At 42.8% G+C, this 23087-nt stretch overlaps 1 protein-coding gene across 1 annotated transcript; it reads right to left on the reverse strand.

Annotated features, from left to right (window-relative positions):
* Positions 1–1217: 1217 nt before the first annotated feature.
* On the reverse strand, positions 1218–21902 carry LOC105031570 (angiopoietin-related protein 7). Its single transcript, XM_034297198.1, has 8 exons — positions 21662–21902; positions 16543–17821; positions 12551–12785; positions 5184–5321; positions 4792–4885; positions 3501–3623; positions 2876–3071; positions 1218–2675 (listed from the first exon to the last, which is right to left on the reverse strand). The coding sequence occupies exons 2-8, from the start codon at positions 17245–17247 to the stop codon at positions 2529–2531; spliced, it is 1638 nt and encodes a 545-aa protein (XP_034153089.1). The 5' UTR covers positions 17248–17821; positions 21662–21902; the 3' UTR covers positions 1218–2528.
* Positions 21903–23087: the final 1185 nt, after the last annotated feature.

Consider the following 23087-nt stretch of genomic DNA (forward strand, 5'->3'; position numbering starts at 1 on the left):
GTGTGACACTTTCCCAAAAGTTACCGAGATCGCTCCCCCGAAAAAGATTGTGATCATGTTCTCCCAAAGTGACTGCTACTAGCCTTTGGTATAACACGTTCACCGTTTTGTGTGCTGCACCGGTTATCGCTAGTACTATTTCCTTCATGAGGTTGGACTGACTTTCTCAGCTGCATTATTAGCATGCGACTTTCCATCACTGTCAAACTTCAGAAATCAATCCGTTGGTGTACGAACCACTGTGGATGGCGGAGCAGAAAGAGATGGAGGGGGATGGAGAGGCCACCGATGCTACGACCGCCTTCGCCAATTCCTCCCTAAGCCACCTCAGACGCTGCTGCATCCCCAGAAAGACAGTTGATCTTCTGTTCTTAGATTACTCTCTCACCTCCTGCCCAACACCTCCTGCCCATCACTGCCAGGTTTATGTTTATGAAATGCTCTTCAGGGCCCGGAACACCTTCAGTGTGTCCGTTCACTGGGTTTCTCCCCATTGCAATATTATGCAAATGTTGTTTTAATGACCGTCACCATTTTTGTTGTTGACAGGAATTAAGGACATGACAGCCAGAGGGGAACTGAGTTGTCAGGTCGTGCAATGTGGGTTTGGGTTTATGTCCAACTCATCAGTGAGCCGCTTTATTGTTTAAAAAGCAAAGTTAATTTGAAGAATAGGTCTACATGAAGAAATGTACATAAAAAAAATCACATTATTGTGCATTATATTGAATATTTACAATGTTATTAGTATTTATTGAACTGTTTCGCAAACCTACAGACAGTTACTTCGTTGAACATCTAAATGTCAGTCTCATCTGCCATAATATTTACAAAGAGCAATTTCGGCAAGTAGCGTAACAATATACATAGTATACAAGCACTGACATTGGCAATGTCTTTCAGAATGTACATGAAATGTCTTATTCTTCTTGAACAGAGTTCCCGGTCTGTCCTCACATCTCTATGGATTACTCTTTAAAGGTGCTTCTTCCCTTCTAAGTCGTCGTCTTCGCCCCCCACCAGAACCCTTCAACCACATACACAACCATTCAAAGGTTTGGGGTCACTCAGAAATCTCCTCGGAAGGAAAAGCAAAAACAATGTGTCCATGGAAATAACATCAGATTGATCAGAAATACAGGGTAGACATTGTTAATGTTGTAAATGAAAATGTGTAGCTGTAAATGGCAGACTTTCAATGGAATATCTGCATTGGCGTACAGAGGCTCATTATCAGCAACCAACTGTGTTCCAATGGCACTCTGTGTTTGCTAATCCAAGTTTATCATTTTAAAAGGCTAACGGATTTGAAAACCCTTTTGTTAGCACGGCTGAAATCTGTTGTGCTGATTAAAGAAGCAATAAAACTGGACTTCTTTAGAATAGTTGATGACCTGGAGCATCAGCAATTGTGAGTTCAATTACAGGCTCAAAATGGCCAGAAACAAAACTTTCTTCATTCGCAAAACACCAGTCTCAACATCAACAGTGAAGAGGCAGCTCCAGGATGCTGGTCTTCTAGACAGAGTTGTAAGGAAAATGCCATATCTCAGACTGGCCAATGAAAAGGAAAGATTAAGATGGGCAAAAGAACACAGACACTGAACAGAGGAAAATTGGAAAAAAAGTGTCATGGACCGACAAATCTAGGTTTGATGTGTTCGGATCACGAAGAAGAGCATTTGTGAGACGCTGACCAAATGAAAAGACGCTGGATGGTCTGGGGGTGTTTTGGTGTTGGTAAAGTGGGGGATTTGTACAGGGTAAAAGGGATCTTGAAGAAGAAAGGCTATCACTCATTTTGTGCCATACCTAGTGGATGACACTTGATTTTAACCAATTTCCTCCTGCAACAGGACAATGAACCAAAGCGCAGCTTCAAACTATGTAAGGACTATTGAGGAAAGAAGCAGTTAGTATTCTGTCTATAATAGAGTGGCCAGCACAGTCAATGGACTCTACTGAGCTGTTGTGGGAGGAGCTTGTCCGTATGATACGTAAGTAGCGCCCATCAAGCCAATCGTACTTGCGGGAGGAGTTTCAGGAAGCATGGGGTGAAATCTCTTCATATTACCTCAACATATTGACAGCTAGAATGCCAAAGGTCTGCAAGGTAATTTCTCCAAATGGGAGATTCTTTGACGAAAGCAACGTTTTGAAGGACGCATTTAAAATGTATTATTCAGTTAAGAAACCACTATTTCTAACCTAATGACTATATTTCCAATTCATTTTGCTTTATTTCCTATTGAAACTCATTTCGAGTATGTTTTCATGGAAAGCAAGGAAATGTCTAACTGACCCCAAACCTTCGAACGACGGCGTAGATCGCACAGAGAACCATTAAGCATACCAACAGACATTTACAGTGTGTGTGGGGTGTATTTACAGAGCTCCCAAAGGAAGAGCCGGGCCAGGTGGCTGTGGGCGTCCGCGTGGGTGTGTCCTGTGTTCCCCTTGACCCCCCCGGTGGAGGTCGGACATCACACCCCGAGTGGTCGCCTGGCGGCGGCGCCCCGCAGCCGTCGTCATGGCGACAGTCGGGGCCTGAAGGCCCTGGGTCGTATCATCATGGAGGTCTTCCTCAGAGAGTAGTAGTCCGAGTCCTTCCAGCTGTACCACACCACGCCGTCCGGACCCAGCAGGGTCTTTGCTTTAGAGGAGTACCGCCCACCCTGCACGCCACGGACACACACACACACACACACACACACACGCACACACGCGTCAGGTGGAAATAACATCACTTGTTTGCATTTTGGCTGTGTAACTGTGTCTGTCTGTCAGTGTGTGTCTCTCTCTCTTTTTCTCTCTCTCTGTGTGTGTGTGTGTGTGTCTGAGTGCACGGACGTGTGCGTGCGTGCGTGTTCTCAACCTTGTAGTAGACCCCATTGAGGTTTGAGTAGAAGCACTGGTGGTACCACCAGCCGGCGTGAGAGATCTCTGCACAGATGTCTCCCGTGTCTGGAGTGCTGAAGTCCTGCTTGTCGTGGTACCAGCTGAATGAGTCCTCCACTGTGCCACTGTAGCCTGACACATGCAGACGATAATGGTTCTCCTCACCTTCAATACTACACACACACACACACACACACTTCAATAGGGACACCAAAGTACAGTAATAGCCCTTAAAATCCTACATTAACTGTTAGCCCTAATGCTATACCTTACCCTAACCTTAATCTCAACCTAACCTATATTAAAATACTGAGTCAATTATGGCTTACGATTAAAAGGAGACAATAATGACTTTCCAAATTGCTGACAGGACAATCCTTCCCGTAAGTCATATTTTTCTGATTTACCCAGTTTGGAGACATTTTTGTACTGGTTATATATTTCAGTCAAGTTGTTACCTGAAGCTCTGGTAGACAGCATGTTTGTGTTGTTACCTGAAGCTCTGATAGACAGCATGTTTGTGTTGTTACCTGAGGCTCTGGTAGACAGCGTGTTTGTGTTGCTAACTGAAGCTCTGGTAGATGGCGTGTTTGTATTGTTACCTGAAGCTCTGGTAGACAGCGTGTTTGTGGTGGTGTGTCCAGTCCTCCAGGTCGATCCTGAGGCTGTACTCTCCCTGGGCTGACAGGTGGTGGATGTGTTCGTTGCCCAGCCAGTACTCAGACCTAACAACCAAACAACATCAAATTGTTTTAATACTACAACACGGCTGTTTCCATGGACACAACTCGGCAGTCCAATAACCATGTTACAACGAAGGGGTTGGTGTTTGGGTGGTTGTCGCCCTAGTGAACCTGAGGCATTGCTGAGATTCATTTATTAGTACAGCTGTTTGTGTGACAAAATATTTGTTTGTGTATTTCATTGTTTTGTTATTTTTGTGTGGTGTAACTTTTTAGTGTGGACTAATACGCCCCCTTGTGGACTATTCTAACATCGCATGCCCAGTTTTTCAAATCCTCCTGCAACTGTTAGTACCTATTCTTAAAAAGGGTGGGAAAAAAACAATGTTTAAGAAAGAGGGAAAGAAAGAGCGCTTTGGGTTTCACGTTTGTTGCCCACCCAGAAGTCCAGAGGGTTATCAGACAGTTGATACAGGAAGTTACTGAAGGAAGAGAAGTATATTCCTTGCAGTTTTAGCATTTGGTTGCTGAAATGACAGGGGATTGTGCACCGACCTACAGCAGAGAGGTGGACATGTGTGGCACGGCTGGGGTCATCCTCATCAAAGTGCCGGCGTGGTGGTAGTTGACCTCATCAAAATGCCAGCATGGCGGGGGTTAACCTCTTCAAAATGGCGGCATGGGTAAAACGCCAGAAGCGCAGCAAGCTCAACGTTCCCAAGCAATCACTTGAATCAGGCAAGACTGGTCTAGGCTGCCATGTTTTACCAGGTTACGGTGGGAACGTTTTATAAAATAAAACCTTTGTTTTTCTGTCTCTTGTGCTTGTGTTGATGTGGCTTATGATATGAAACTGGGGAAAAAAAGAACCTTGTGACATATATGAGACACATGGGGGTGGAAATCTCATATACTGTATGCTCTATTGTCTAATAAGAGTTACACCAGAGTTACACCAGAGCTTCAGCGAATATGGGTGGAAGTGTTTTGGAAAAACATTACAAAACACTTAACTAGGAAAGGACATTTCTCCTAAAAGTAACAAAACAAAAAAGCTGGTGATGTTTTCCTCTGATTGGGGACAGATTCAAACTTTGAATCCCTGTAAGTGGATTGGATTCTCCCAATCAATTTCAGTCAGTTAACAAACCTACTGTCAATTAACTCAAGAATAATGATCTTCACCGATTAAAACAATCAGTAACCATACCTCAGCTCTCCAAACCCCTCCTTGTATTCCTGCCAGCCTCTGTTAAAATTCACCTTCCCATCCTGACGTCGCTGGAACACTGTCCAACCTCCACCTGGCACCAGACAGGGAAGAACATTTTACACTGAGAGGCCTGAGATCCTTCATTTGGCACAGACTGGTGTGTTACAGATGCATCGCAGAGGGAAAAACATTTAAGTGGGGAAGGGAGAGTTGAGAGGGAGGGCAATGGGGAGAGAACGAAAGAGGGGGCGACGGGAAGAGGGAAGACAGAAATGGAGTTAGTAAAAGTAGAAAGGAGGGGGCAAGGTAAAGGAGAGAGTTAGAAACGGCGAGAGACGAGAGAGTTAAAAACAGAGATTAGGGAGGGAGAGATAGGAACGGAGTGTCACCCTCAGTGTCCATGTCACAGTAGACCTCCAAAGGGTGTCCTCCCAGCGAGGGCACCACAGTGTAAACTCCCGACCGATGAACCCCGTTGTAGTACAGAGACGCACAGTCTATGGGACAGTTCCTCACATGCTGCACCTCTGGAGGATTCGGGCCAAAGCACAACATGGACAACAGACCTTTCATCGATAGAAGTGCATTTTCTGGTTAATCCCAAACCAACCCTGTGGCCCAGTGCATACTGACAGACAGTAACCCAAAAGACTGGTTATGGCCTGGAGCGTTCACAGCTGCCGATTTGCAGAATCAGGACATACCTCCGATATGTTCACTGCTTCCCAAGACTGGATCGCACACTTCACAGTGATTGGCTGTCAAGCTTTTCGAAACACAAACATAACCTATTTATGTTATTCATTTGACTTATATTTAACTGAGTAAAAGCCCATTCAGACACAGTCTATCTAGCAAGAGAGACCCATCCAACAACAGGGTCTTGGTTGAATTATCATTAAACCAGTTGATGGTCTAAGTCAGTTGATGACCATCAGTTGATGACCACTGGTCTAAGTCAGTTGATGACCATCAGTTGATGGCCGCTGGTCTAAGTCAGTTGATGACCACCAGTTGATGACCATTGGTCTAAGTCAGTTGATGACCACCAGTTGATGACCACTGGTCTAAGTCAGTTGATGACCACCAGTTGATGACCACTGGTCTAAGTCAGTTGATGACCACCAGTTGATGACCACTGGTCTAAGTCACTAAGGCCACTTGAGTTGTGGGAGCGACAGAGTCATTAGACATAACAAATATTTTACAGTTTTTCTCAGGAGCTTTGGTGCATTTCTTAGATCAATTCTTGATACTACTTTTACAAATTCCAAATCGTCTAGTCACTTGTGCACATCATTAAAGCAATTTCGTATTCCTTTGAACATATTGCAACTGATAATGTACAAGTTTCCGCTTTTTTCCACATTTTCAATTGCTCATGTCATGTTGATCAAAATATAGTAGATGGTTCTCTGTTGAATAGTCTTACCCCTCAAAACATCTAGGCATTAGTTCCTTGCATAAGCCATTACATGCAAAATGTTGAACTCTTTGTCATAAAGCATAGTTTTACACATTTCTATTAGACCTTTTGCTACAGTACCAGTATGTACAGGTAAAACATATACCTATGTAACTACTTTACAGCAACATTTTATAGTGATACATTGTACAGTAAGCATAAACTGCACTAATTTTCATTGCTGTGGATGGAACATGCAGTATATGTAAATTTTATGTCACTCTTCCTTACCAAAACACATTCAACTGTGTGTTCTGGGATAATGCGTGTAATGGAGTTGGAATCAAGTGAACTCTCTCACAACGTTGTATATACGTGGATGAGGCTGGCCTCAACCTGACCAAATGCAGAAGGCGGGGTCGGAATATCATCGGTCACAGAGCGACTGTGGATTTGCCAGGCCACCATGTGTGCTGCTATTTCAGAGCATGGTGTCCTAACCCATATCCCCCTTATAGGGCCATACAACACCCAGCATCTACTCAACTTTTTAGAGACTCTACAGGGCTCTCATCCCTGATGATGAGAGGGGTCTGTTTAGAGAGGATTTGCCAAAGTATGCGGTCATTTGTGATAATGTGAGTTTCCATCAATCTAACATCATAAGGTAATGGTTTGTGACCCACCCGAGGATGCTCATAGAATTCCTCCCACCTTATTCACCTTTCCTTAACCCAAGAGAGGAGTTATTTTCAGCATGGAGGTGGAAGGTGTACGATCGTCAGCCACACACAGATGACCCTGCTGGCTACAATGGATGCAGCATGTGAGGACATCACAGTTAACCCCTGCAGAGGATGGATAAGGCATTCCAACAGATTCTTTCCACGTGGCCGACAGACAGGAACATCTGGATGTGTAGAGACAGCACTAGAACAGTGCTGCGGGCGAAGTTATGCCTTAGGGTTGTTTCCTGTGTTTCTTTCTAATTTAGTTTTTTTTTTTCTTTGTGACCCTTGTCTTTTTCTTACTGTAATTTTTTAAAAATTCTTTCATGAAGTAGCACTAGTAAAAGCTGTGAAAAACAAAATCCTGTCCAGTCTCTTTCAATCAATAACCCACATTCAGTAATATGTAAATAGTACTGTTGAAATTGATATATGCCATAGAAGTGCAGCCTTGTGCATTTTCAATACAGTAACTCTCATCCAAACTGTAGCCTAAGTTTACATCAGGTAATACTGTCAAAGTAAACAGTTACATTGACAACATGCCTAAACATTTTGACAACCTTGATCGTGAACAATGAATCCATGACTAATCATTCTGATGACAATGACATGATCATTGGCATGAACATTTACTTTTGAGAGACTTGCTAAGGATTTTTTAGTGACTGACTAGCTTTAGAAACATATCTATTGTATATTGCAGTTTTTACAAATTGTTCTGAGAAATGCACTTATTATTTTGCACATGTTAGGGATGATGTGAAAAATGCACCAAAGCGACTGAGAAAAACTGTAAATGATTTTCCTGTTGACCGAATTACATTATTATTTTCTCATCCAGCAACGCGACATGTTATTTGGAGTCTTTGTGAGCACTCCCGTCAATTCCCATTCCTTAGAATAGTGATGGGGGAGAAGAACTTTTCCAACATCACAACAGAGTCAATAAACCTGCAGTGCGTTGACTGGATGTGTCCACATGTCTGCACTATCAAAAGTCCAAATTCTACTCCCCAGTGTTTGATATATAATTTTAAAAAACTTTATTTTAAATGTAATAATTAACTAAGGTATGTGCATGTACTGTATAAAAAAAGGGGACTGAGCCATGCATCCTTCATGACTTTTGATATCGTTTCAGAATGAGGGGTTTTCCTGGAGCTCTGCTGGTGCTGCCGTTCTGTCTTGTTCAATGTGTCAGGGAGACAGTGGAGTGCAAAGAAAGACTTCTGACATCTGGACTGAGCTACAGGACCTGAGGAACATGCTTGTGAAACAGAAAAAGAGTTGAGCTTCACCAGGACTGAACTGAAGATCTACAGGGACAGGGTGGAAAAACTGGAGAACGTAAATGCAGGCAAGTTTACATTATTTGCTTCATTGTGATGGTGGGTCGCCTGTGACCATATAGAAGGATAGAAGGTACGTTTGCAAGTCTTCAGAGGTCAGCAGAATGGATGAACCTATGATTTAGTCCAACACATCATTTCTGTGTCTTCCTTCACATTGGCCTTGGGTTACCCTTCGTTTGCAATTTCTTTTAAGATAATCTATGGGGTTGTGTTAACCTGGTAATACCATGAATCATTTAACAATAAACATTTTGAGTTTTAAGACTTGTGTACATACAAATAAGAACAATTAACAATTATTAGAAATGTCTGTGAAATTGGCCTAAGCATCGATAAACCATTTTTATACATGTCTAAATGTCAACATGCACATTTAGCCATTTTACAAATGTTTACAGCAACAATTCTTAGCTTAATGTTATTTGAACAGTTAGTAGGACAGCTAACCAGAGACTCAGTATTGACTATTTACCAGTGTGTGGCTATAAAATGTTAGATCCATATTTTAAAACACGTCCACTTAAAATCAATCACATTCATGTATCAACAACACTCAATGTGTTTGCACTGGTGTTTCGCCAGACAAGCCAAAGGTGGCGTTTTCTGCGGGCATGAATTTCTCAGGAGACGTGGGACCCTTCGACCAGGACACAGGCGTAATATACAACAAAGCTATCACGAACGTTGGTGGGGCCTACAGCGCTACAACAGGTACGCATGTGGGTATGTCATTTACTGGAAAATAATCAGGAACATGTTATCTTACTTTCCATGACGTCCTGGACTGGCACGTAAGACCACAGCGGCCAGTACAAACAACCGCGTAGAACTTAGACCGGTCTCACAGATAACATAAAAACAGCATGTTAACCCAACCGGGCCTGTGTGGTCATCATGTCAGCATGTGAAAGTAAGCCCTCCCCTAGACATCCATTGGATGAAATAGCCAGCGATCCCTCAAATCAGACCTTCTCCTCCAATTATTTCAAGACGGGGTGGCAGGGCAGCCTAGTGGTTAGTGTGGAATCCCAGGAATGACTAATGTAAGTAAAAGTTTATTTGATGTGTCAATTAGTTAAAAGGATAGTTAGGTATAACAACTTTTTTTTATTATTTACTTTGCCTACTATTATAATAATTTATTTTACTCTTCCATTTATCGTTTACTCACCCTATATATTTTTCAACACCTCAGTTTTACTATTTTCTCAGGCCTAGCACAGTTTAATCATTATTTGATTCCTATTTTCCTCACATAATATGTCCCATTTTCCTTATATTATATTATAATCAGAATGATAAATAAAATTAATTATGAGTAAAATGTATTATATTTCATTTTTTATTGTTATTATTATTGTTATTATTTGTTGGCTAATAGTAGGCAAAGGAAATTACGAGACAACTTTTTTTACATTTTAATGTGTTCATCAATTAACCTTTACTGACATTTTTCATTCCTGGGATTCCATAGGTTAGAGTATCTGGCCCGTGAATAGTGGTTGCTAGATCAAATACCTGAGCCAGGTCAAGAATGTGTCCGTGCCCCTTGGTGGTTCGGTTCACCCTGATGAGACCTCCTCCCCCCCTGTTCAGTCCATCTGTATGGGGAATGCTCTCCTCACGCGCTGATCTTCTCTGACGCAGGTGTGTTCACAGCACCAGTGAATGGAGTCTACTACTTCAGGTTCACCGCTCTTGCTGGCCGTTCAAAGCAACGCGCTGGACTGCACCTTTTCAAGAACAGCCAAATTATTTCGTGGAACAGCATCTTCATTCCTAAAGCACATTTTAGGTACTTTTCCAATGGGTTCGTTGCAGAGCTGGAAAAGAATGATGTAGTCTCCATGTGTCTGCCCCTGGGCCATACTCTCCATGAAATGGGTCCACAACAGAACACCTTCAGTGGCTTCCTGATTCACCCTGTTTAAGGGAAAACACAGTCCCTGGTCCTGCAGATTTACTGGGGACTCCATCCTGTTAGAATGCACTTTGAACTTCCCACGTTAGGAACTTCCTGTGACGTCACCCATGAATGGACTGTGAATTCGGACTCATCGCAAGCGCTGATGTACAAGTACTGAAATAAAAACTGCCACATAATACAAACCCGATTCCAAAAAGGTTGGGACACTGTACAATTGTGAATAAAAATAGAATGCAATTATGTGGAAATTTCAAATTTCTATATTTTTTTCAGAATACAACATAGATGACATATCAAATGTTTAAACTGAGAGAATGTATCACTTTAAGGGAAAAATAAGTTGATTTTAAATTTCATGGCATCAACACATCTCAAAAAGTTGGGACAAGGCCATGTTTACAACTGTGTGGCATCCCCTCTTCTTTTTATAACAGAATGCAAATGTCTGGGGACTGAGGAGACAAGTTGCTCAAGTTTATGAATAGGAATGTTTTCCAATTCTTGTCTAATACAGGCTTCTAGATGCTCAACTGTCTTAGGTCTTCTTTGTCGCACCTTCCTCTTTATGATGCGGCAAATGTTTTCTGGACTGCAGACTGGCCATTTCAGTACCTGGATCCTTCTTCTATGCAGCCATGACATTGTAATCAATGCAGTATGTGGTCTGGCATTGTCATGTTGGAAAATGCAAGGTCTTCCCTGAAAGAGACGATGTCTGGATGGGAGCAAATGTTGTTCTAGAACTTGAATATAACTGTCAGCATTGATGGTGCCTTTCCAGATGTGTAGGCTGCCCATGCCACACGCACTCATGCAACCCCATACCATCAGAGATGCAGGCTTCTGAACTGAGCGCTGATAACAACTTCGGTTGTCCTTGTCCTCTTTAGTCCGGATGACATGGCGTCCCAGTTTTCCAAAATGAACTTTAAATTTTGATTTGTCTGACCACCGAACACTTTCCCACTTTGCCACAGTCCATTTTAAATGATCGTTGGTCCAGAGAAAACGCCTGTGCTTCTGGATCCTGTTTAGATACGGGTTCTTTTTTGACCTATAGAGTTTTAGCCGGCAACGGCGAATGGCACGGTGGATTGTGTTCACCCACAATGTTTTCTGGAAGTATTCCTGAGCCCATGTTGTGATTTCCATTACAGTATCATTCCTGTATGTGATGCAGTGCCGTCTGAGGGCCCGAAGATCACGGGCATCCAGTATGGTTTTCCGGCCTTGACCCTCACGCACAGAGATTGTTCCAGATTCTCTGAATCTTTGGATGATATTGTGTACTGTAGATGATGATAACTTCAAACTCTTTGCAATTCTTCTTTGAATTGTCCCAACTTTTTTGGAATCGGGTTTGTACTTCATAGTGAAGGTTTGATCTAAAATCAAAACGTTTGTGAAAAGTTAAAAGAAGAAAAAATGCTTCACTGTCTCAATAATTACTCTGTACTTCTGCCTCAAAACTCTCGGAATAAGTCAAAGCTAAAAACTTTATACTTCAATGATGTTTTCAGAGCCAGCATTTTACATATAGATATAGATTTTTGTGCTTCATGAAAAATATATGTTGCTGAGCAAGTGACTAAACTATGCTTCTTCTCAGCAACCGGTTGCCTATAATTACATTTCAAACCTGATACTGATGCTTCCAGTAAGCAACTGATTAGTTAAAGGTTTGAGCCAGCAAATAGTTAGAATGAAACAATGTTCGCTCAAACAAGACAAAGTTTACTCAACAACACAAGGTAAGCTCTCCAAAGACGAGTGTACAAAATCCCTCAGCAAATTGCAATCCTGTCGTGATTCCTGTACAGGTTCCAGCAATGCGCTGCTCAATTACTTTTTTCTTGTTGTGGAACCTCATTCTACTCCCTCCTGAATGGAGATGCATGTTCTGTTCCTCCCACTCTTACGTGAAACACCTGAGGGTCACTGAGATGTGGTGCAAGCAGCCTAGTTTTCAAAATGTGTCAACCCGGTTGATCATAGTGCCTGAACATAGTGAACTGTTCACACCTGAGATCAAGGGTGAGACCCCAAGACACACCTGTCAACAAATTGCTGTCAAATAAAAAGATGGATGCTTATCAGTTGTGTTACTGAAATGTCTGTGTCAACATGTTCTGTATACAGCAAGTGACTCAAGCAAGGGGAATTTGTTTGTTTTTATGTAATTGGAGGCTGGAGGTTACTCATGGAACTAGAGTTAGGTTTAGGATTAAGATTAGGGTTTTGGGGTTTAAAGTTAGGGTTAGGGATTTTTTAAATATAGTAATCAACCCGACAGAATTGTAGCGATATCAACATGTGCACAATTGTGTGTGTGTGTGTGTACCTGGATGCAGTGCCTGCTGAGCGCTGAGTAGTGGGCTGGTTCTGACTATGTTGATCATGCAGCCTGGGTTTCGTTTGATCCGCTCGACCGTCATGGACAGGTTCCGGACCTGAGTCTGCAGATCAAACAGGATGGAACTGTGGACGTGCAGCATGTTGTCCGCCTCAGCGAACTGAGCCTCCAACGATCGGAAGCGTTGCTCCAGGGTTCCGTTCACATTGTTCTTGTCCTCACCCTGGAGGACAAGGGAGTGGGGGGGGTGAGTTCTTGCCCGGCTGCATAACGCATGCCAGATCTTATAGCACCTGGATTGGTATGTTACATATCAGGTTAAATGGGCTGAGCTTTTCACTGAACTACTAGCATACAGTGCGTGCATGCAAAAATGACCAGTACGCATCTACAGTCAAGATTTCAAATAATGATTTTCTACAACATGTTTCTGAGTGCCTGAGATATTCCCTGTTTAAACTTTTTCGAAACTCCATCTATTCGTTTGCATTGACTTGTAATCTCATTATACTCGCTTTAGAGACTCACAGCACTATCCTTGTTACCCTATATCACCCTGGACTAGCTGGCATTATTCAGGTATTGTTTGGTAAGGAAAGACGAGAAGGCAACTAGTCATGTTATTTTTTTAGAGGCAGGATTCTATACAGTGCCCCTTTAAACCCAGCTACAGCAGAGGGAGAGTGTGGAGGAACTCAGAGAGGGCCACAGAGGCAGATGAGGCAAGGGCAGGCTGCGGGATAATCCTTTTAGCATTGAGGGCTAAGGAGGAATTAACACCTGGAGAAATGGAGGAAGACGAAGCCAGAAGAGCAGGATTGCCAGGGGACTGGGGGAGGGGAGAGATTATCTTCGGGGGTTAGGGGATAATGGGAAGGGGTAAAGGCAGTATTAGGAAATTAGTTGGAATTACATCAAACATTTTAGTAATTTAGCAGACACTTTTATCCAGAGCGACTTTCAATAGGTGCATTCCTTGGTGCTTTAGGGAACCCATAGGACAAGGTAATACGAATTAGGGGAAAGAAACCCCTTGGTGACATTTACAAAAAAACTATTCAGGAAGGACGAACAAATTCCCTCAATTACACACACACACACACACACACACACACACTACTGGTGACTGGTTTAGCCAACATCTATACAAGTTATAAGCTGTACATATTCAGACTCTCCTGTAGTTCTAGAACTCAGACTCTCCTGTAGTTGTAGAACTCAGACACTCATGTAGTTCTAAAATTCTGATGCTCCTATAGTTCCGGAGTACTTCCTTTAGATGCTATTTACCACTTTGTCCTTTATGTTTCTGGTAAAAGCTTAAGGTCCCAACTTTATCTTGTATGAAAACCTGAAATGGGCATCTGTGTTTGAGGAAGAGAGTTCTCTTATTCTGTATATTTACAAAGTGCTCTTGTAGAAACTTCCAGCATATTTGACATAAGTTATTAGTGAAAAAATACAAGAACACATGCTTGCTTACTATAGGTTTGATCCAACAAACACAACCAAAATAATTATCAGAAATGGTTGCATGTAATAGATTTCATCTTCTTGCATCAGGTATGCATTTATTAAACCCTCAGCCACTTTGTGGAAGTCACCCTCTGAGTTTCGTCAGCAAGACACAATCATGGTGGCCCTCTGAAACATTATGTTGTGAATGGGGGTCCTGTCAAACTTAGGCCTACACTAAAACACCAAGCTGAGATCAAGTACTTCTGTGGGCAAATCATGTCTTAAACAATTGCAAATGTTCACACTTGCTACTTGTACTTGCTACTTTCTCAACAAGTGAAGTTTCTTTAACAGAAGCAAGCAGTTGGTTGGCAGGGACAGCCAAGCACCAATTATACAACATAATAGTTAATTCTACATTAAAAACTCTGGAAATCTGACTTACCAGTTACAAGACTGCTTAGAAAGCAGGATTTTACAGCTTTTCAACTTTAAATGGAAACTTGGGTCTGGAACTAAATCAGAAACCCAGGAATAAATCTTCAAGCTACAACTTTCAGCCCTGAAGATCACTGCCATCTTGATTTGTCTAAGTTCCCAGGTAAGACAACAACAGTGCTACCTGCTTGCCCCTGAATCTGTGCCACTTGCTGTGTTCATCCAATTGACCACAGACAGTAAAAACAGCGTCAGTTTGTTGAATGGTTAAATCACAGCACCTTCAACTTAGACAGTTGTCAAACCTCAGAGCTCTACCACCCTGCTACTGTAAGTTAGATATATTTCATTTGATAGTTGTTTATGCACTGAGGTCTAAGCCATATATTTTTTTTTACTATATTCCGGTTAGTTCAATATGCCATATATTTCTTTTTTAGGATACATTTTGCATAGATCATTTAGCAATTTTCTCCAAGAAATAATGGAAAATTATGAGTTGACAGTGACTGTGCTGTTATTGTGCTTTAAAGGGATTTCACAAAACTTACAAAGTTTTCCAATAGATGTGAAAATATTTTTTGTAAGCCTTTATGGATTGATTCCTTTTTCAAAACAGAAAAACCTTTTCACTTGTAAGACGTCACAGAGAAAAACCAAAACCACCTCCTTGTTCCAGAGATTCTATATATAACATTTGTTCATTATTTATTACCTCCATCTGTTAATTTTTAAAGATGATTATGTAAAATGTGTCATGGGCATCGATGCAGTATGACTGCACAATCTCAGAGCCAATCTCAGGGCGCCACGAATATGAATGCAAATAAGTGATACAGATATTTTATCAATAACTAAATATAATAATCTAACATCAAATAAATGATACAGATATTTTATTAAAAACTAAATAAAATAATGTATTGTTGTTATAGATGAATGTGTCTGCCCATATTTTTCCCTTCAGCAAACTTCTTTCCTTCTTTTATTGTACATTTTTCATGTTATTTATCTGTTAATATGCCTGGGCAAGAAAATATAAATACACAATGACAAATGACCATGGGCTCAGATGTTAGCAATGGAATTACAATGGACAAAGAATTAAGACTGCTAGTAACAAGAGGAAAAACAGTGGAGTGGCCTCTACAGGTTGGCAGGAAATGCAGCTAGATCAATATGTGGAACAGGCCAACTAGGAAGACTGATTCATAGATCTTGTTCCATGTGTGTCCTGGTCGGGGAGATGAGGGAGGCGGAAAGGTGCTCAAATCCAGATGTGGCAGTAGGCTTGACCACCATGTTTCAACCAGACTAGCCAATTCTTTTAAAACATTTTTTTTTATCCAATCACAGATAATTAAAAAAAATATTGTATCATAGTCAAATTGCCAAAATGCTTGATATTCATCACGATGATTGATTTGTCTGAGTTCTTTCCACACTCTACTCCCCTGACTGCCGAGTAGATCTAGAGCTCAGGCCTCCTTGTAGTCCTGGTAACCAGACTTGTATAATGGTCTTTGACTGACCTGTAGCTCTAGAGCTCAGGCCTCCTTGTAGTCCTGGTAACCAGACTTGTATAACGGTCTTTGACTGACCTGTAGCTCTAGAGCTCAGGCCTCCTTGTAGTCCTGGTAACCAGACTTGTATAACAGTCTTTGACTGACCTGTAGCTCTAGAGCTCAGGCCTCCTTGTAGTCCTGGTAACCAGACTTATATAACGGTTTTTGACTGACCTGTAGCTCTAGAGCTCAGGCCTCCTTGTAGTCCTGGTAACCAGACTTGTATAACGGTCTTTGACTGACCTGTAGCTCTAGAGCTCAGGCCTCCTTGTAGTCCTGGTAACCAGACTTGTATAATGGTCTTTGACTGACCTGTAGCTCTAGAGCTCAGGCCTCCTTGTAGTACTGGTAACCAGACTTATATAATGGTTTTTGACTGACCTGTAGCTCTAGAGCTCAGGCCTCCTTGTAGTCCTGGTAACCAGACTTGTATAACGGTCTTTGACTTACCTGTAGCTCTAGAGCTCAGGCCTCCTTGTAATCCTGGTAACCAGACTTGTATAACGGTCTTTGACTGACCTGTAGCTCAAGGGACTTTATGCGGTGCCTGTGGCTGCGAAGCTCCTCCTGGAGCTGAGAGATAGTCTCCTGGAGGTCCTCCACCTGCTGCTTTCTCTCCTGGTTCTCATGGAGCCAGTAGGACACCTCATCCGTGCATCGGAACATGTCGGGGCAGCGCTGGTGTTGAAGCTGGGGCAGTGTGGCAGTCACTCGACACTTCCCGTTAGGCAGCACCTCATTACTGTACTCTCCACACTGCATAAGGCTGCTGCTGATGGGATGGACGTCTAAGCGTGAGTCCGGGTCTGAGTCTGGGTCTGAGTCCAGGTGTGAATCTGGATGTGACTCCAAGTGTGAATCCAGATGTGAATCCAGATGTGAGTCCGGGTGTGAATCCAGATGTGAGTCTGGTTGTGAGTCCATGAACCAGTCTGGGTGTGTATCGTGTGAATTGTGTGGATCTGGGTGTGTGTCCGAATGGGAGTCAGCATGCATGCCCCTTTGGTAGTCTTCCTCTGGTTCCTGGGGGCAGTCCGTTGGAGGAATGACAGAACCAGAATCTGACTGCCTGTCTCTTTCTGCCTTGGTGTCGTGCTCGTCTCTGTCTGAGGGTGTGTCTTGATGTCTATCTGTGTGTGTGTCTGAGGGTGAGTAGTCTCCTGTCACCAGTGCAGTGGCCCAAAGGCCCAGTAAGGCAGCAGATAACAGGAGAGCCAATCTCATCCTGACCTTCCAAACCAAGTCCAGGAAGAACCCCTAATCCAAGTCCAGGAAGACCCCTAATCCAAATTCAGGAAGACCCCTAATCCAAGTCCAGGAAGACCCCTAATCCAAATTCAGGAAGACCCCTAATCCAAGTCCGGGAAGACCACTAATCCAAGTTTAAGAAGACCCCTAATCCAACCCCAGAAAGACCCTATAATCCTTCCCAAATCCAGGAAGATCCCCTAATCCTAGTTCAGGAAGACCCCCAAATCCAAGTTCAGGAAGAAACCCCAAATCCAAGTTCCGGAAAAAAAAAACGAATCCAACTCCAGGGAAACCCTATAAACCGAATCTGAATCCAGGAAGACCCCTAGTCCAAGTTCAGGCAGACCACCCTCAGTTGAAATCCAGCATGGGCGCCAAACCGAACCACACGTTTGTCTTAAACCACGTCTATTCCCAGTCCAGTTGACCACATGGCCATTCAGGTTTGCATGCAGTCCAGCAGTTCTTGGCTCTTATTCCCCACCAACGAAGAGACTGGAGCACAGTGAGACACGGACATCCTCCTCTCCCTATGGCAGCATCCTCACTGGGAAGACATACAGATGGTTTAACACACACACCATCTGACATACACATGGTTTAACACACACACCATCTGACATACACATAGTTTAACACACACACCATCTGACATACACATGGTTTAACACACACACACCATCTGACATACACATGGTTTAACACACACACACCATCTGACATACACATGGTTTAACACACACACACCATCTGACATACACATGGTTTAACACACACACCATCTGACATACACATGGTTTAACACACACACACCATCTGACATACACATGGTTAACACACACACCATCTGACATACACATGGTTTAACACACACACCATCTGACATACACATGGTTTAACACACACACCATCTGACATACACATGGTTTAACACACACACCATCTGACATACACATGGTTAACACACACAACATCTGGGAAGACATACACATGGTTAACACACACACCATCTGACATTGTGGGGTGTGAGCTGGGTGTGAGCTGAGTGTGTGCTTGGTGTGGGCTGGTTGTGGGCTTGTAGTGGGATGTGAGGTGGTTGTGGGCTGGTTGTGGGTGTGAGCTAGGTGTGAGCTGGGTGTGTGCTAGGTGTGGGCTGGTTGTGGGCTTGTAGTGGGATGTGAGGTGGTTGTGGGCTGGTTGTGGGGTGTGAGCTGGGTGTGTGCTAGGTGTGGGCTGGTTGTGGGGTGTGAGCTGGGTGTGGGCTTGTTGTGGGGTGTAAGCTGTGTGTGGGCTGGTTGTGGTCTGGTTGTGGGGTGTAAGCTGGGTGTGGGCTAGGTGTGGGTTGGGTGCGGGCTGGTTGTAGACTGGGTGTGGTCTGGTGGACTGGTTGTAGACTGGTTGTGGGATGTGGGCTGGTTGTAGGCTGGTTGTGGGCTGGTTGTGGGGTGTGTGCTGGATGTGGGCTGGTTGTGGGCTGGTTGTGGGGTGTGTGCTGGATGTGGGCTGGTTGTGGGCTGGTTGTGGTGTGTAAGTTGGGTGTGGGCTGGTTGTGGGGTGTGAGCTGGGTGTGGGCTGGTTGTGGTACCTAAGCAGGTAGATGTGTGTCACCGGAAAATTCCAATCTGAGGAAGAGAATCCCATTATGGACTCACCACAAGACAGATCAGTAGGCATTAAATACAGACTAAAACACCCATCACCAGCTCACCCTTTCCCCTTCCTCCAGTAGCTGTTTGTCATTCTCCCCTTCTTCCCTGTAGGTCTGTCTTTCTATTCTTTCTCTCTCCAGCTGCCTGTCAGTCTCCTCTTTCTCTCCAGCTGTCTATCTTTCATTCTCCTCATTTTCTCTCGCTGTCCGTCTGTCATTTTCTTCTTTCTCTCTCTAACTGTCTGACAATCTGTCACAGGGATGGCCAAAAGAAGCCAGATTCTTTATGCTAATATACAGTGTTGCTCTTCCACCACCACTTTCACAGATAATGTGACCTCACTTGACCTCTCTCTTTCTCTGTAGGTCAGACCACAGCCTGCTTTATCATTCCAATGGGCGCTTAAGATCTCCAGAGACCACAATTGATCATTAAGTTGAGCATGTCAACCCTCGTCTTCCTGGAACTCTTACCGCGACCACTCAGCACACAGATGGAACCCCTAAACAGGCAGACGTCATAGAGAGATTGTTGGTGACAAATCTGTCCATCCTCTAACCACTCTCTAATACCTTCCTCCTGTTTCTCTTGTCTATGTATCGGTCTCTCTCACTTCAGCTGTATTGGTAGCCTCCTTCTATTTTCTCTCTCTTTCTCTCTCTCTCTCTCTCTTTATCTTTGATTTTAAACAGGCTTTATTGGCAGGAGTAATTTGTTTATGTTGCCAAAACAATTGGACCATAAGATGAATAACATTCATACAAATATAAATTTAGAGGTAAATAATTAATCATACACACAATAATGTTAAACAGAATAAAGACTGTAAACATTTTGTATTATTAGCTTGGTACAGTGTTTCATCTGTGTGCATGACGAGAAAATTAACACAATTCAGCTGGGTCAACACATTCACTGATCTCATTATACATAGCCTGTTTTCTCTCAAGACACTGGTCTCTTTAAATAGGAAAATGATGCTCACTGAGTCTAGACATTGTCAAGGCTTTCCTAAATGTTAGATTAGATACAACGTTTTTGTCATTGAACAGTACGCAAGTACAGTACAACGAAGTGCAGTTAGCATCTAACCAGAAGTGCAAATAGAAGAGGGCAGAAAATGTACAAGTATTATGTATAATGTAAGTTACAAGTGGCATGTATAAATGTGCAAGGAAGGTAAATTAAGGTGCCTGTGCAAATGAAGTGCAGGAATAGCAGCAATGAGATTCCCAAGTTTGATGTCTACATGCAGCAACTGAAATCATCCTTATCTGAGGGATCGGTCCTGCCACTTTAAACTCTGTTCAACCCAACCTGGTTTTTCCATTTGCTTGGTTGATTAGTTCCAGCGTGTCAGCTAGTACACATTTAGTTTTTTACATTATTTGGATGGGGGAAATGTGCTGCTGTCCTGGGATTCTGTGGATGTCTGTGAACGGGCGTTCCTGTAGGTTCATCTCTCTTTAGATAAGAGCTTTGTTTTAGGTTTCCATTCAGGTGGTTGTGACATTTTACTTCTATTTTCAGAGTTTTGATTTAATAAGTGCAATCCTAATTCTGCTCTGAATTAAATATTTTGGGTTTTGCAATGTTCTCTGAAGGTACTAATGCAGAATTCTGCGGAGTATATATACATGTTTTCCCCTATGACATCAGTCCATTAATATGGATAGAGGGCTCACTCCTGACCTTTGGAGTTGACCATTCCCATGAGAGCTTTCACCTTATGGAAAGTGCCTTCTACCTGAAGAAGTTTGTAGATCATCTTTCTCCTTTTTAGATAGATACAGCTGTTTTCCAACATTCCCCGTCCCTCCTTGATTGTTTCTCCCTCTCTTACATGTCTTTTTTTGCAACCACTAACGCTCTTTGGCATTTAAATATATGATTTTTTCCCCTTCTTTCACTCAGTTTATATAGATTTTTCTGATTTTCTATGCTTCCTCTCCCATTCATAATTTCCCTCCCTCCGTCCCTACCTGCAGTATGTAGTGTGGGTTAGCTAAGTAGGTGGGCGAGGCCTTTTAGATTAGTTGGATTACATAACCTTTGTCGTCAGCGCCCTAACGCGGAAAGCTGCGACCCGAGTCTCGGAGCGGTGCGCACCATTGTGGCCACAGTTCATCCTTGGATTAGTGAATGTACGTGATTCAGCACCGTCATCGGAACTCAACGCAGAAACCATCATCGTCCGGTGTGTCCGTGGAGCCAATTAAAACTATCTACAGTTGGGTTTGGCAGAGTTCAAGAAAGGCCCCTCTGGTTACCGCAATTTCTACTGTAATTGCTGACGGTGTTTCCCGACCATAGAAGGCAATTTCCTATGAAAGGAGGCGCGAGGGTTTCGCGTCGCGCGTGTATCCAGGTCTGCGCTGTGTTGTGATCCTACCGCCTCTGCTTTCACTGCACATAACGGTTTTCCCAAAAACTGACAGGAATTAACACCACGCTTCAGACGTGTGAATGATCGCTAAGCGATGCACACGAATGAGAAAGTGCCACTCTTGGAAGGTTTAGATAGACGCCTCATTGGCAGAACTGTCTGCATATACCGTAAGAAACTTTTGTTTGTGGGTGTGACCACGCACACACACATGCACACAATACGTTAAACATTTGATTGATGGGAAGCGGATCGAAACCCTCTCTCTTTCGCTCACACCCACCTCTCTCTCTCTCTCTCTCCACCATTTCTCTTTCCAGCTCTCTCTCGATCAATAAAAAATGGTTCCTACCTTTATGTGGACGGTGACAACTCCTCATTGGAAAAGGCTGAGTCTAAGGAATATCTTCTTGTGAATATATATGTGTGCTATTTCTCTCTGTGATTTCTTTCCCCCCTCTTTGTGCGAGTCTTGGTTTGAGTTTGTGTGTGTTTGTTTGCGTGTGTTTGTGTGTGTGTGTGTGTGTGTGCGTGTGTGTGAGGTGTCGTCTCTGTCTTCCAGAAGAAAGTGACGGGGTGTCAGAACTCTTAGCAGACATCTTATCCCCATAATCCTCCATAATAGGATTCAGCCTAGTGACATGCGACATACACACACACACACACACACAACGTACACACACACACACACACACGCACACAACGTACACGCACACACAACACACACTATGCATTTGCTTTAACAAACTGTAAACACAAACACACACTATGCATTTGCTTTAACAAACTGTAAACACAAACACACACACACACACACCTGTGAGCAAACACCCAGGCCCGCTTGGCTGGATGATTTTGTGTGTAGATGGCACACTGAAGGTAACAGTTGGACTAATTGAAAACATTTTTTGCTTGGAAACTGAGATTTCATTTCCTAATATCAAAGTGATCAGGACACATGTCTGTAACTCAATCTGAGATGCACAAACCTAGCTATCACATCTCTAATAACATATATTCTTTTAACTTAGGCAGGGCTGTCAAGAGAGGAGACAGAAAGAAAACAGACAGTTGGCTAACAGGGTATAGCCTATGTTTTTGCTTAGCAAAATACATAAATCCCAAATTGACTCTATCTTGTAATATATATCTCTGTTGTCATTAACTTTTGATTGTCTGTCTTGGGAGTTTTTTAGTGTTTATCCAAATGAGCAATGGGGTTTGCTTCCTGGGTTTAAATAAAAAATGTAATCATAAAGGCTGTAAAGCGTTATAGATCGTCTTTCATCAATAGATCATGAATTCAACATACATACTTTCAATATGATCATAATACTCAGTCTTTGCTCTCTTATGGGGTGATGAAGCTGCAACTCATGGCCTCAGTGTTTTTGGAGTGCCAGAAACGGTCTTGCCTCTGTTTATGTCCGGTATACCTGAGCAACAGCACCCCCTGCTGTTGGATGGTGGAACCATTAAACGTCTGTCTTCCAAATAGCCTAGTCCCTACAGTACATTGCGATAATGACCATTTATTTTGGCACAGTTTTTTATTTTTTTATTTAGTCTAGTCTCAGTCATTTTGACTGAATTATCAAAAATTTTAAGTCACATTTGTATCATTTGAATAAATATTTACGCCAGTTGTTGTCAATATGCCAATAACAAATTACACATAACAATATATCTGAAAGAGCGTCTTGAAAAAAGAACACTGAGAAGCTCAATTTCCAAAGTCCTCCTATCCAACTGTGGTAGTTATATTAGACTTTCATCAC

The sequence above is a fragment of the Esox lucius genome, chromosome 15 (genome assembly GCF_011004845.1).
Source record: "Esox lucius isolate fEsoLuc1 chromosome 15, fEsoLuc1.pri, whole genome shotgun sequence".
Classification (NCBI taxonomy): Eukaryota; Metazoa; Chordata; class Actinopteri; order Esociformes; family Esocidae; genus Esox; species Esox lucius.

Excerpts from the sequence above, each read along its gene's own strand:
- LOC105031570 (XM_034297198.1), bottom strand. The coding sequence starts at position 17,247 with ATGAGATTGGCTCTCCTGTTATCTGCTGCCTTACTGGGCCTTTGGGCC. Across the intron at positions 5,322-12,550 it reads TCAGCAGGCACTGCATCCAG|AGGTGCAGCATGTGAGGAAC; the intron begins GTACACACACAC and ends CGAATCCTCCAG. Across the intron at positions 2,676-2,875 it reads TCAATGGGGTCTACTACAAG|GGTGGGCGGTACTCCTCTAA; the intron begins GTTGAGAACACG and ends CGTGGCGTGCAG.